The sequence below is a fragment of the Grammomys surdaster genome, unplaced genomic scaffold (genome assembly GCF_004785775.1).
Source record: "Grammomys surdaster isolate TR1022 unplaced genomic scaffold, NIH_TR_1.0 165, whole genome shotgun sequence".
Lineage (NCBI taxonomy): Eukaryota > Metazoa > Chordata > Mammalia > Rodentia > Muridae > Grammomys > Grammomys surdaster.
The window spans coordinates 13,949,586-13,964,779 of NW_021604613.1; the positions used below are offsets into that span (position 1 = coordinate 13,949,586).

General features: G+C 34.9%; 1 protein-coding gene across 1 annotated transcript in view; it reads left to right on the forward strand.

Moving 5' to 3' along the window:
* Nbeal1 (neurobeachin like 1) overlaps positions 1-15,194 on the forward strand; it is a 138,723-nt gene that overhangs the window by 53,666 nt on the left and 69,863 nt on the right. The window contains exons 16-23 of the mRNA XM_028765733.1: positions 2,059-2,227; positions 2,831-2,964; positions 5,260-5,419; positions 5,528-5,630; positions 8,046-8,202; positions 9,318-9,476; positions 11,065-11,224; positions 12,275-12,363. Of these exons, the coding sequence (XP_028621566.1) occupies positions 2,059-2,227; positions 2,831-2,964; positions 5,260-5,419; positions 5,528-5,630; positions 8,046-8,202; positions 9,318-9,476; positions 11,065-11,224; positions 12,275-12,363 (1,131 nt within the window). The remainder of the gene's footprint in view (positions 1-2,058; positions 2,228-2,830; positions 2,965-5,259; positions 5,420-5,527; positions 5,631-8,045; positions 8,203-9,317; positions 9,477-11,064; positions 11,225-12,274; positions 12,364-15,194) is intronic.

Consider the following 15,194-nt stretch of genomic DNA (forward strand, 5'->3'; position numbering starts at 1 on the left):
ATTGTAGTATAATTTAAATTTACTTTAAATTTACTTAAGTATAGCATATAGCTAGAATTTTTCAATAATAGGAACTGGACACAGGACATTCTGGAATCTGAGAGGAAGATGGAGAGGAGAGGGGCGTGTGTGTGTGTGTGTGTGTGTGTGTGTGTGTGTTTGTGTGTGTTTGTGTGTGTTTGTGAGCATGTGTGTGCGTGTGCGTGCGCTCTTGCATGTGCACACTGTTAGAAATCTATTGTCCTTCACCTGTTGTTTTGATTGAGCAGAAAGCTTGCCTTTTAGGCTTAGTAAGCTGGCTACTCAGTGAGCTCTTAGGATATCCCTGTCTCTGACTCTGTTTTCAGGCATTCCTGCCTAGAGTTTTCCATGGGTAATTGGGATTTCAACTCAGACCTTCAGGTTCTCATGCTTGCACATAATTTACCCACCGAACCGTCCACCTGCCCAGATTTTATCTTTTAAGCATCAGCAAATTGATATTAACAATAGGTCTCTGTTAAAATGTTATGCAGTGCTGGACATGGTAGTGCCTTTAATCCTGAGTGCCTTTAATCCAAGAACTCAGGAAGCAGAGAGAGACAGTTCTCTTGTTCAGCCTGGTCTTTTTAGGTAGTTCCAGGCCAGCCAAGCAAAGGCTGTATAGTGAGACCCTGTCTCCAAAAAAAAAAAAAAAAAAAACCAAGAAAACCCACCAGCCAAACAAACAAACAAAACAAAACCTTCAAATAAATAAGTAGATAATAAAATGTTATGCAGATTTATATTCTGAAGGATGAGTAAGTATACTAGTTGAGTGACTGGCTAAAACTTAATTACCTTTGTAAACTTTGTTATCCATCAAATCAACTCAAAAAATATGCTATGGTTTATAGTCATATGTAATTTGCACAGGTTAACTTTGTAATATTGGCTTTAAAAGACTAATTCTGTGTGTTATATATAGAAATTTACTTAAGTTATGCAGATCTGAAAAATCAGTCTTTAGTACTTTGTATTATAGCTATATAAATTAGCTAATAAAATATTTTGCCTACTGTGGAAGATAGTCAGAATCAGAATTATTAAGAGAAAGGCAGTTATATTTTTATGTTTAAGTAAAATTAAAGCCCCCATTCACAAAAATAAAAAAGACAACTGAGAAGGAAAATATTTGCCATCCAAAAGTTCAATTACTACCATAGAAAGAGCTCTTTAAAATCAGTACTTGTTATGTTCTTTTCCCCCAACACACACTGTTATCTTTTTATGTAATGGGCAAAGTGAATTTTAGATTATTTAAAGTATACAAAACAAAATAGCAGGTGTGTCATATGAATAGCCCTTGAAATGTCAGATACAGGTACAACATAAGGGACATTGAATTGGGAAGTTTCTATAAATTACTGTTTTATAGCTACAGTTGCGACAGGGATGAGATGAGGGATTGTTAATCTCCTCATCCCCTCCCCTTACCTTTCTGTTTCTCTTTCTTCCCTTTCTCTCTGTCTCTCTTCCCTTCCTCTCTTAATCCCTCTCAGTCTGGCCTTGAATTTGAAATGTTCTTGCCTCAGCCTTTTTATACTGGGATTACAAGGGTACAGTAACACATCAGAGTAGGTCTGAGTGTTTTAATGATTAATAAGAGTAACTTTATATAACATTGTGTTTTGTCAGGCATTAAGCACTTTTTATATTTTATCTTACTTTACCCATTCCATCTCTTGTTAACTAAAATTAGAGGAGTCATACTTCTGGTTCCTCACCTGTGTTCTTAATGCATAATTGTACAGTTGTGTGACAGTTGCTTGTTCTTGGCATTTTTAGAGTTACATTATATGTTGCGTATATTTGAACTTCCTAAAAAGCAAACACAGAAAAATGACCCAAAATGGTCTCTTTTGAATGTAAGTTATAGTTATCTTTGAGACTGACTGTGTAAGGATGCCTTCAGCTTAGGCTATCGCATATATTACTTAAGGTTTACTAACAAATTGAATCTTCATATACACTGTAGATGCTGAATTACACAATTGCTTGTATTTTGTAATATTAAAAATTGTTAATTTTTGTTTTCAGGACATAATCAATTGCATAGGTGGGTTAAATGTACTGTTTCCTTTACTGGAACAAATAAGCCACTTTAGTGAAGAACAGACTTCTGAAGCAATGAGTGAAAACACAGTTCCTGAATTAATAACACCTGTTGAACAAGAATGTATGGGGTTTGCCTCCACAAAGGCATCAGGTAATAAAATTACATTGACCCCACCCAGATTAGTTATTTAGGAAGTTGAGAATTGGGCTGGAGAGATGACTCAGGGGTAAAGAGGACTGACTGATCTTCCAGAGGTCCTGAGTTCAATTTCCAGCAACCACATGCTGGATCACAACCATCTGTAATGGACATGCAGTGCCACCTTCTGGTGTGTCTGAAGACAGCAACTGTGTACTCTCATACATGAAATAAATAAATAAAAAGAAAGTTAAGAATTAGTTAGAAAATAAAATGCCATAACAATTATTTATAGCTGTTGTAGCTTCCCTTAGTAAGTTTGTAATACTTTGGTTAAAACATTGAAGATAGTAATTTTACTTTTGACTATGTTTAGTTTATACTCTTAGTGGGAAAATACTACACCATATTGTGTTAAATCATAGTACCAAGAAAATATTTACATATGGATACAATTATATAGTAAATACTTGCTGCTTTTTCTGATTTCATTGTCCAAATAAATCTTGGAAGCAAGCTAACAAGTTGACATACTTCTTTGTTGCAGTGATGTAAAATATGTGATATAACTGTGATAAGAGTGATTATGATAATGACTTTTGCCTGTTTTCACAGAGTCAAGGCTGGAGAAAAATCTAATTGCAACATTTATTTTGATTGTGAAACACTTTATTCAAAGACATCCTATTAACCAGGACAATCTTATTCAGTCCCATGGAGTTTCAACTCTTGGTGCTTTACTTCAGAAGGTAATCAAGTCTAACATGGAGCTTTCAGATAAGCCCCAATCTATAAGGAATAATTAAAGCAAATCTCAAGGCTACTTTGATTGGAAGCCTAGTGTATATACCAGGATTTGGCCTCTCTCCTAAGTTTTTTTGTTTGATTGTTTTTTGCTTTATTTTTTTTTTGTTTTGATTTTTTGTTTTAAACTTTGGTAGCTGCTGAAGAGACGCCATAATAAGAGGTTTTGGAAAGGCAGTGGAAGCATTCCAAGAGACTAATAAATCCAGAGCACCACTTCACCATGGTAGAGTTTCTCATAGTGACAATGTTAGAAGGAAGGCTCCTGGCTCCTGATACAGAAGGCTGGTCATAGTGGTGCATACCTTCAATCTCGCATTTGGGATGAAGAGGCACGTTGGTTTCTGTAAGATTAAGACTGTCCTGGTCTGCATAGAGACAGCCAGCTACATAGTGAGCGTAGTGAGACCCTGTCTTTAAAAAGAAATGAAAAAATTAATTAAGAATCCTTGTATGGCCATTTCTTTTCTCTCTCTCTCTCTCTCTCTCTCTCTCTCTCTCTCTCTCTCTCTCTCTCTCTCTCTCTTTTTCTTTCTTTCTTTTTTTTTTTTGGTTTTTCGAGACAGGGTTTCTCTGTGTAGCCCTGGCTGTCCTGGAACTCACTCTGTAGACCAGGCTGGCCTCGAACACAGAAATCTGCCTGCCTCTGCCTCCCAAGTGCTGGGACTAAAGGCGTGCGCCACCACTGCCCGGCTGTATGGCCATTTCAAATAACCATTAGGCAGTTTGAAACATAGAAGACTGAAGAGACTGGGTGTGATGGTTCACAACTTTAAACCTAGCACTTGGAGGACAGAGGCAGGCGGACCTCTGAGTTCAAGGATACTGTTGTCTACAGAGTAAGTTCCAGGAAAGCCAAGGATACACAGAGAAACTTTTCTCAAAAAAATACAAGACAACAACAAAACAAACAAAACAAAAAGAAAAGAAAGAAAGAATGAATCTTACATACCTTGTCTGCAGATCCTACCACTGGAAGACTACCATTCAATGTCAGAGAAATTAGGAAATTATTGAAGAACTTCACTTTAAAATTACTGAGATTATTTCATGTGGCCAAGAATGAGAGTCTTTTATACAGCCAAATTAAGATCTTTTTCCAGTAGTGGTGTACAACATAGGGTCCTTTCCACTGCCAGTTGTTAATTTAGAATATAGGCTGTCTTAGGAAGACAGTTTATGAAGACCAGACTTTAGGCTACTGGCCAGATGAGGAAACATACAGAGTCATATTGAGAAGCTGATACTTAACAGGTTCCTATTCTAAGCCAGTATTTTATGATCAACCTAGGATGCCAGTATACAAAGTTTGTAGCCTGCTTTCTGGTGAACTACCAGTTTATAATTCTTTTGAACTTTTTTCTACAAGATCATTTTATAATGTCATTGAGAGACCTTACAAAGTTGATGTATAAGGCTCTAGTAAATGTCATTTTCTTGAGTTTAATTTACTTATCAGCAAACAGTTGTGGGAAATGAACACAGTCTCATCTACCTCATAGTGTTGTGAAGGGAAAGGTATGGTGGGAAGCCATGATTCAGTTAAGGATAATACCACTTACATTTGGCTGTAGCTTTCAGAGAGCCCTGGAAAGAGGACCTGTGAATGTGAGAAGATACATCCTTACTCCATGTGTACTGATTGGATCGGGGGGAATAATTCTTCTTTAAAGTTTTCTTTATTCTTATGTGCATCGATGTGTTCCCTGAATGGGAACTGGAGTTACAGACAGTAGTGAGCTGCCACGTGGGCTGGGAATTGAACTAGGTCCTCTGGAAGAGCAGCCAGTGTCCTTAACCTCTGAGCCATCGCTCTAGCCCCTTCTGGAGAATTTTCTAAGCTCTATCATATACTGGCTCATGATGGTTTGCAGCTTCTGTTTCTTCCTCTGTTAGATCATAAATTCTGGAGCTAAACTGCCTGAGCTTAAAACTTTTGCTAGATGAATTGTTTGAAGATGCTGTTTCTTTCCTTAGATTTACTGTCTGTAAATTGAGAGTGATAATTTCTTAGAGCTTCTGTAAAACTTTAGAGTGATAAGGCTCTTTGAATGTTTAAAAAAAAGGGTGTGACACAAGGAAAATATGATCGAGTGCTAAATCAGACTAAAGATTTAAGTTATTTATAGTTTGTACTATCTTTGATTCTGTATTTTTGTATGTTCTGAGTTATTTGGAGTTAGAGTTTCATACTATCATTTAAACTGACCTTTATGAAACTCTTTTCTGTTAAATTTTAGGTGCCAGGTTCTCTGATGGATGTTAATGTATTGATGGCAATTCAATTACTAATTGAACAGGTATCATTAGAAAAGAACACACTGTTGCTTCAACAAATGTATCAGTGTTTACTCTTTGATTTCCGTATTTGGAACCGTGGAGATTTTCCTTTTCGGATTGGTAAGACCAAGCTATCAAATAAAATATTATACAGTTGTTTTTGAAATATATGACCATTTGTGTGACTTTATTCCATTATGTTATTTTTATATGAACATTTTATTTTAGGCCATATACAGTATCTTTCTACAATCATTAAAGATAGCAGGAGAGTTTTCAGGAAGAAGTATGGTGTGCAGTTTCTCCTGGATACACTTAGGATTTATTATGGGTATGACATCTTTGTTTTTTCTCAGTTTAGCTTGCTATTTTCTGTCTGACAGTTGACTGAGTATGTATATAGCTTGTTCCCTTGTCCAGGAGTTCTGGAACTCTAAAACTTCAGACAAAACAGAGTAATGTAGAGGCTAAAATGATAGTGATATATTGACATTTATTAGCTTTGTATGTTGGTTTTGCTAGTTGTGTGGTGGTATTAAAATTGCTCAAACTGTCTGTATTTAAGCGTTTTCTGTATTTAAGCGTTTTAATCTGTCTAAAGCAGATTAAAAAGTGACTATGACCTATGATGATTTTGAGAATTAAATTAGTTAATATGTTAAGATACATACAACTGTCTGATTCTTATTATTATATTTTTATAGCTGCATAATGAATATTGTAATAATTTAGTTTTTGTCATTCAAACTCTTAAAATGTCCCTTAGTGTAAAAGAAAGAAGCTGTGCTACTCATCTGGTAGAGTACTTTTCTAAGAAACAGATTCATAGACACTGTGTTACTGCATGCCTGCATGCATTTGGGTATTAGAGGCAATAGGATCAGGCGTTCAAGGTCATTCTTAGGTCCATAGTAAGTTGTAGGTCAGCCTATGTAAAGTTAGACCCTTTCTTTAAAAAAATAAAAGAAGAAAAGAAAAGAAAACAAAGGTACTACAAATTGTAATAATATTAAAAGTGTGTGTGTATATTGTATACTGTATGTGTTCATGGGGTAGAAGGAGTATATGTGCACATGCTCTGGATGCCAGAGTTCAACTTCCAGTGTTGTTTCTGCTCCCTTTTTTATTTTTATTTTTTTGAGGCAAGGTTTCTTTGTGTAGACCTGCCTGTCCTAGACTGGCTCTCCTGAATGCTATGATTAAAGGTGTAGACACCATGCCCAGCTGTGGTGTCCTTTTTCTTGAAGCTGAGGCCACACCCAGAGACTTGTACATGCTAGGCAAGCACTCTATTGCTAAGTTAAATCTTTAACCTCTATGGATCCTTTTTTTCTTTAAGATTTATTTATTTTTTTAGTGTATGTACATACACTGTCGCTGTCTTCAGACACACCAGAAGAGGGCATCGGATCCCATTACAGATGGTTGTGAGCCACCGTGTGGCTGGGAGTTGAACTCAAACCTCTGGAAGAGCAGTCAGTGCTCTTAACCACTGAGACATCTCTCCAGCCCCTCTGGTATCCTTCTTAATTGTTCTCCATCTTGGTTTTTGAGGCAGGGGCTCTTATTAAAACTGGAAGCCATCTATTTGGCTTGAATGGATGTCCAACAAACCCTAAGAAACCTTCTATCATCCTTTTCCCAACACTGGCTGCCACTTTAGTTTTTTGAGACAGGGACTCTTCCCTGCCCTGTTGCTCACTATTTGGCTAAGGTATATAGTAGCAAGCCCCTCCCAGTCCTGGGACTGCAAGTGTATGCTACCATATCCAGCTTTTTACGTTGGTTCTGGGGAATGAACTCAGGCCCTCATGCTTGTGGAACAAGTACTTTATAGACTTTATGGCAAGTTCCTAGAAAGGTTTTGTTTTTAATTAAAAAAAAAATTATTTCTGTGTGTTGTGTATGGACAAGGAAATAGGCTGCTTGGCAGAAATATGACATTGGCCAAGGACAAAGAAGTAGGCTTCAGGCAGGAATCTGACATTAGGCTAGAACAAAGAAGTAATTTCAGACAGGAATCTAAATTTTAGGCTAGAACAAGGAAGTAGGCTTCAGATGTGAAAATGACCTTGGATTAGGACAGGGAAGTAGGCTCAGATACTTTGGTCATCCTGATAGGCCCTGATAAACTGATAAACAGTGATCACGAAAGTGTTCATGTAATTGGGTTTAATGCCTTGCTTGTTCTTTGACTATTTGTGTTTATTGTCTTGCTTGTTCCTTGACTATTTGCATCTATTGTACAGCTAGTTCCTCAACCTAGAACTGACCTTAATATATGCATGTAATTAAAATGGTATGAAAGCATAAAGGAGGAAGGAGGATGGCATAGGCGGTTCTAGGGAGGGGAAATGGAGAAAGGGGATGACATCTGTATTGTAAATAAATAAGATATCCAATAAAAAAGTATATGTGAAAAAAATAAAATAAAATGTTATATGGGTAAAAAAATACATTTATTTCTGTGTGTTGTGTATATGTGTCTGTGTGTGGGGTGTGTGTGTGTGTCATATGCCATGATATGTATGTGGAGTTAGGCCGGCTTGTGAGACTTGATTATCTCATACTACCACATGGGTCCCATGATGAGAGTCGGGTAATCAGTCTTGGTAACAAGTGCCTTTCTCCATTTCTTACTAGCCTTCATTTTTAACATCATGATTTAACAACATAATTTTTATATAAAATTATCAGCGAATTTGAATTAATATTTCAACTTTGACACTTTTGTTTTCTCTTTCAGGCATAGATCTACATGTAATGAGCTATCTCCAGATGATATTCGGACAATAAGGACTTCTTTGTATGGGCTAATTAAATATTTTCTTTGTAAAGGTGGAACTCATGAAGAAATACAAAGTATTATAGGTTACATAGCTGCTACTAATGAAGAAGAACAGGTAGTATAGCTGAGATGAATTTTATTTTTAACTGTTAAATTACTTGGTCATTTTATAAAGATATACTTAATTATCTAATGAATAATTTTTTTGGATACTGTCAAAATAATACACAGTTAAAGAAGTACATTGCAATTTCTATCTGGAAAGTAGTTGATATGACAAAATACCAGAGATGAGCTGTCATAAAGAGTAAGGGTTTCCTTTGGCTTATGATTTAATAGTTTTCCATCCTATTGTCATTTTGCCTTCTGCTTCTGAGACATTGAGTCAGAACATTTGACAGTAGAGCAAATCTGCTTCTTTTTGGCAATCAAGAGGCAGAAAGATGCTGTATAGGAAGGAGCCAGGGACAGGAGATAGCTTACAAAGGCATGTTTCCATTTATTATTTCACCCAATAATACCCAAAGGTAAGTATTCTCTTAACTTTGTATAGCCCATTATAATCTCCATTATATAGCCATTATAATCACAATAATGACTTACTAGTAATTAGTCAGTTGATGAAGTCACTGTCCTTATAATCTCATCACCACATCGCCTCCAGCTAGTGACCAAAAAAGCTTTCAGCACGTGAGTCTTTGAGAAAGACACTACATATCCAAGTCCTTATACGGTTGTTGTATGTGTCAGTTTTCCAGTTTTGTTTTCATAATTTTCTTGTGAGTATTACCTGTCATCAACTTGAGAACACACACACACTAATATTAAGCAATGCAGATGATATAATTATGAAATTATTTTTTTTAACCAAATAGAATCTATATAGTTAAGAGAAGTTAGCAGATAACTGAAACAAGAGTATGATTGTTTGTAAGAGAAAGATAAATGTAAGAGGTATTACAGGATGATTTTACATGTTGAAGAAACCAGAGTAGACCTTCTATAGAAGAGATTTCTTTTCATATGGACAAACGATGAAGGAATGGTTTCAGAGATTACTGAATATGTATAATGAAAGGCTATGCAAAAGGAAGTAGAAGAAAGAAAAGAGATCAGAGACAAAAAGCACGGTATATCAGATTTAGTTTAAATAGCTATTTCTAGCATTCGCTCTTTTGCTGCCTGCATACATAAATGATTTTTTTGTTTTGTGTTGTTTAACTTGAAAAGCTCTTTGGAATTTTGGATGTACTCTTAAGTCTTCTACGAACCAGTCCAACTAGAGGTCAGCTTTTCTTACTGATGTTTGAACCAGGAAATGCTGACATACTTTATGCCTTGCTGTTAAATCAGAAGTATTCTGACAAACTAAGAGAAATCATTTTTAAGGTACAAAAAAAAATCATCTTTATATTTTGGCATTTGTTGTCAGTATATGAATTTTCTGACTATCTATCTATCTATCTATCTATCTATCTATCTATCTATCTATGTATCTATCTATCTATGTATGTCTATCTGTCTACCTATCTACCTATCTATAAATATATATTCTATGACTAAATTATTTTTCGTACTCCTTTTGTTTCTTATATATTTTTCATGTTGTTTATGAATTTTAAAAAGTCTGCAATAGAATTAGAATATAGTTAAGCATTAGAGTGCTGGCTTGGCATGCCCTAGGCTTATGTCCCTCCTCTAAATCTACTACTACATCCAAAAGACAACAGCAGGGGTTGTGGGTTACCTAGATAAGCAAAACCATCAAAATAGCAAATAAAAATTAATATAATCAGATAAATCATCTCAGTGAACTAGAACCACTTGATCATATTGTCCTTAATATAAAACTTTTTAGTTCTTCTTTGTCATGCAGTAAATCTGTATAGTACATCAGAACATTTAACAGTAATAGCTGCTGTGATATGGGTCCCCCATAAGTCAAGCATTAGGCATTCTTCAGGTAGTAGTTTCCTCAGTCCTTATAGCAGTTTTATAAGATAAATGCTCTTATTATTCCTATATTATAGATGATAAAATTGAAGCTGAGAGACTAACAGCTCTATCAAAACACACACAATGCATTTTATTTTGCATGGAAACTTTAAAGACTCTGGGCCCTTGTGTGATACCACACATTTGAGCTTTTGTTATCTAAAAGTAAAAGATCCAGGCATACTTCTACCAGCTTTTTTTTCTCTTACTTAAATTCTCCTGGTGTTCTTTATTCTTTCCTGGCATTTCTTTTTACATTGTTATTAGAGTTATGTTATTAAGCATATTTTTAACAGTTTATGTTTTAATCACCTGTGTTTGAAATCACTAAGCTTTAGAAAACAAAGATGGGATAGAAGGTCTAAAGTGGTTTGTCTTGTGGGGTTGCTTTTGGCTGGTTACCAATGAGACTGCTCTTAGAAGAAGCATCTGCCCTCACTAGGGAATGTTTCTTTTAAAAATACTTCTTAGGGATTGTTTATGATATTCTGATACTATCCTTTTATAGTTTGTAAAAAATAACCTCTTTAATAACATTGCTCTTATTCCTGGAAATAATGCTATAAGGTCAGCCTTTCCTCCAAGTTTTAGATTTGAATTGCTTCACAAATGTTTTCTGTTCTTGAAAATTGGTTACTGTTATATAAATGAGTTAAGAATATTTTAGGCTGCATGTGATAGCACACACCTTCATCCCAGCACTGGAAGTCAGACAAGCCTGGTCTCTACACAGTGAATTCCAGGCCAGTCAGGGATATATATACAAATATCTTGTCTCAAAAAGAAATTTGATGATTATATAATATCTTGACACATGAACGTGTTCTTCATACCTGCTAACTGTATACACTACTCTTTCATTTGCCATAGAGTGTTAAGCATTATTTACACAAATACAAATACATTTCAGTACAATTTATTATTAGTGCTCCAAAATCTAATGTTTCTCTGCATTGAAAAGACTAATACTTTTTGTGACCAGGTCATGGAACAGATGTTAAAATGCACAAATGTTTATGAACGCAGTAAACATCGTATCCGTCTTAGAGAAGTTGGCTATTCAGGAATTGGACTCCTCCTTAATGAAGCACCAGTTAACACATCTCTTATTAAAAACCTTGTTAACCAAATCATTAATACCGGTAAGACTAGGACTGATAACAGTGTTGTGTTTAAGAAACTGGTTTTCCTGAAGCAGAGTCTATGCCAAAAGCTGCTGTCTGTCCATGGGATATGTTCTTCTAGCTGAGCTGTCTTGTCTGGCCTCAGTGGGACAGGATGCACCTATTCCCGAAGAGACTTAATGTGCCGGCGGTGGGGGGAGGTACCCAGGGGGCCCCTTACTCTTTCAGAGGAGAAGGGCATGGGGGAAGATTTTGGGAGGGGGTGAATGGGAGAGGGGGCACTGAGCGGGATGTAAAGTGAATAAATAATAAATATAAAATAAAATAATTGAAAGTCTAAAAAAACAAAAAATATTTTCAATAAAAAAATATATTTCAAAAAATAAAGAAATTGGTTCTTTCTGGGAGATTTTTTTTTAATGTCCTGTTTTAGGTTACTTTTAAAATTATCTGTTAGGATGTTCCTCAGATAATGTATTTCTGTCATTATTTTTTGATTTTCCAGGACATAGCTTTAAAGTAAGTGCCTACTGAGTAAGTAGCCACGTTAATGACTGGCTTTCTAAATAAGAAAGGGGCATTAAATAAAATATGTATAGAAAGATCTTAAAACTTTTAAAGTACTTAAAATTTTCAAGATAAAACAAAAACTAATTTGAGACATTTTCTTTCTAGTTTTGTGTAATAGTTTTTTTTTTTTTTATAAACTTAGCCATAAACTAGAATTTATGGCAGATGCCCTGCCTAGGTGGGGAAATTAAGTTCTTTATCTTGCTTAAGTGGTTTACTAAGTAGTTTATCAAGTCTCACTGATAATCCAAAATAGGTATATAAAAAGATAATAGTATTATATTCCTGTAGTATAGACAATATACTCAGGCAATCAAAGAAAGATAAGTTATTTAGGCTTAATTGAAGTATTATCGACCTGAAGTTTTTGGGGGAAATTTGAATGAACATAGCTCTAGTTCTCTTTGGAAAGTGAATAATTATTTCACCATTTATACAATAGTAGTAGTCTTATTTTGGATATCCATGGAATTAATTTTAACTTCTTTTTTATCATAGATCCTGTTATTAATTTCAAAGATCTATTATCTGTAGTGTATATCTGTCACAGAACACATGTAAATGTCAGAGTGGTCCTCTGTAGAAAGGTTAGTAAACTTTCAAGATAAATTTTTACAATAACATCCTCAAACTATGATAGTGTTTTTCATTGAGTAGTTTGCAACAGATGTAAGTTTTTTGTTTGCTTGTTTCATAAGAGTTACTATTTTTTAAGCAGTTTCAATTGGACAGGTTGGTGCATACCTGTAATTAACAACATGTGGGAGTCCCAGGCAAAAGGATCATAAGCTGGAAGACAGCCTATATAGTACAAGACTAGCTTAAACAATAAAATGTTTATTTTTTTTTTAAAAAACTAACTTTATGTGGTTATAAGAAATTAGTATGTCAGTTTTTGTTTTGTTTTGTTTTGTTTGTTCTGTTTGAGACAGAGTTTTTGTATAGCTCTGGCTGTCCTGGAACTCACTCTGCATAACAAGCTGGCCTTGAACTCAGAGATCTGCCTGCCTCTGTCTCCTGAATGCTGGGATTAAAGATATGCACCACCATAGCCCACTCTAGTAAATGTTTTATTAAAAGTATTTACTAAATACTTTTCTAATATATTTAAAATAATTTTCTAGTAAAGAGTTTTAGCTTTACTTATTTTTATGTAAATATTCCCTTTCCACAGTCAAACATTTATTACCATAAAACACAGTTCTCTACCAAAACCCACAGTGTGTGTAACCTTCCTTCGTACTCCTTCGTCATTCTTATTCTTTCCTCTCTTGATCTTCCCTGCTTTCTCCTCCATTTTCACTTTTGAGGCACAGTCTTGTTAAGTTTCTCAGCCATACTTAGAAGTTGTGGTCCTTCTTCAGTTTCCCAAGTAGCTGGCATCCACCACATCTATTTCCAGTTCTGGACATTTCTAATGGAAATATCATATTTCAAGTATCTGACTTCTTGAATTTATTTTTAAATTTTCATATTTTATTTTTGTGTGTGCATGTGTGTGTGTGTGTGTGTGTGTGTATAAATGTGAGTTATGTCTATGCTTCAGTGAGAAAGGAAATTAGAGGACAAGTTAGGGAATTTGTTTTCCACTATTTCTTTGTGGAACCTAGGAATCAAACACAGGTTTTCAGGCTTGGCATCAAGTGCCTTTTTCCAACTGAGCCATCTTATTGGCCCCCTAAGGTTCTTGTCTTTCCATGTTTTTATTAACATCTTCTAATGCATATCTTTACCTATTTATAGTAACACATCTCTAGGATATGAAATATAGTTGCTGCATCAAAGTGTGTTCATTTACATTTCACATTTTGACAGATTTTGCATATTATCTTTCAAAATAATCAGCAAATTATGTTTTCACATTGTTCTACATTAGCTTTACCTTGACACTGAATCTTAATGATTTGAAATAGATCATATGGGGCTGGAGAGATGGCTCAGCGGTTAAGAGCACGGACTGCTCTTCCAGAGGTCCTGAGTTCAAATCCCAGCAACCACATGGTGGCTCACAACCATCCATAAAGAGATTGGATGCCCTCTTCTGGTGTGTCTGAAGACAGCTACAGTGTACTCATAATAAAATAAATAAATAAATCTTTAAAAAGAAAAAAAAAAGAAATAGATCATATAAATTGATTCTTTTCTGTATGCAATTAGATTGAAATAGCTCACATTGATTGTACATTGGCTTTTTTTTCCATGTGTAACACATATAAATTAGTCTCATTTTTGAGTTATAAAACTGTGAGCAATTGTTTGTGAAGAAAAGTCTGAACTACTGGAAGAAAATAAATTGGGGGTTTTGCAGCACTGGAAGAATAGTAGCACCATGACAGGCTACCTTCCTAACGAAAAGCTTCACGCCGTTGCTACTTCAGTTTTTACTAGCATTGCTCATCCCTTCTATAACACTTGTCATTGGAATTCATTAGAAAACAATCATATAGTCAAATATATAGAAATTTACTTGCTTTGTGATTAAAATACCTTAAAGATCTTTACCAAATTTCTGACTGTTTCTAAAAAACTGTTTTGTTGTTGTTTTTAAGACAGGGTTTCCTCTGTGTAGCCTTGGCTGTCCTAGAACTCACTCTGTAGACCAGGTTGTTCTTGAAACTCATAGAGATTTGCCTGCCACTGCCTCCCCAGTACTGAGATTAATAGCATTCACCACTACCACCCAGCCAAGAACTAATTTTTTATTTCAAAGAAGGAACTTGTTTAGCAAGAATTCTTACATACTGTAATGTGACTATTTATTCTTTAACTTACTTAAGCTAAATAACAGTATGCATCTTGCTGAAATTAATTTTTTGGAATTAAAGTGATTTATCTACTTTTTTGTTAATACAGACTTACTAAAGAAATATTCTTCAAAAGGAGTTATTAACTTGACTTGAAAAAAAATTGGAAGTAGAAAACATTCTCCTTAGAGTACTTGGGGTCTGTACTTGTGTGCCTTAGCTATAATACTGTCCAAGCATATGCCTGGCACATGTCAAGTCATTCAATAATTCTTGCTGAACAAGTGTAAAAAGCTCATGAAAATTTTGATTAAGATAATGATCACGTTACTACACTTTATGCATATTGTCATTTATTAATATTTTATCTCTAATTAACATCTAGCTTAGTTTTTGAGAATCATTTTAATTTTTGTGTTCTTTTAGCACATATTTTAGTACATCTTTACTTTGTGCAAGAGCAATACCAGATCAGCTAGAACCACAATATCAAATAGTTCCACATACTATAATGCTAGTTAAGAACATACTCCTCCATGATAAAGATGAATAAGTAGGTAAGAATGCTTGCACAAACATAAGGAACTGAGTTCAAATCTCCAGTACCCATGTAAAAAGCTGTGTGTTTCTATGTATTCCTGCAACTTCAACATTTTAGAAGCTAGAGACATAAG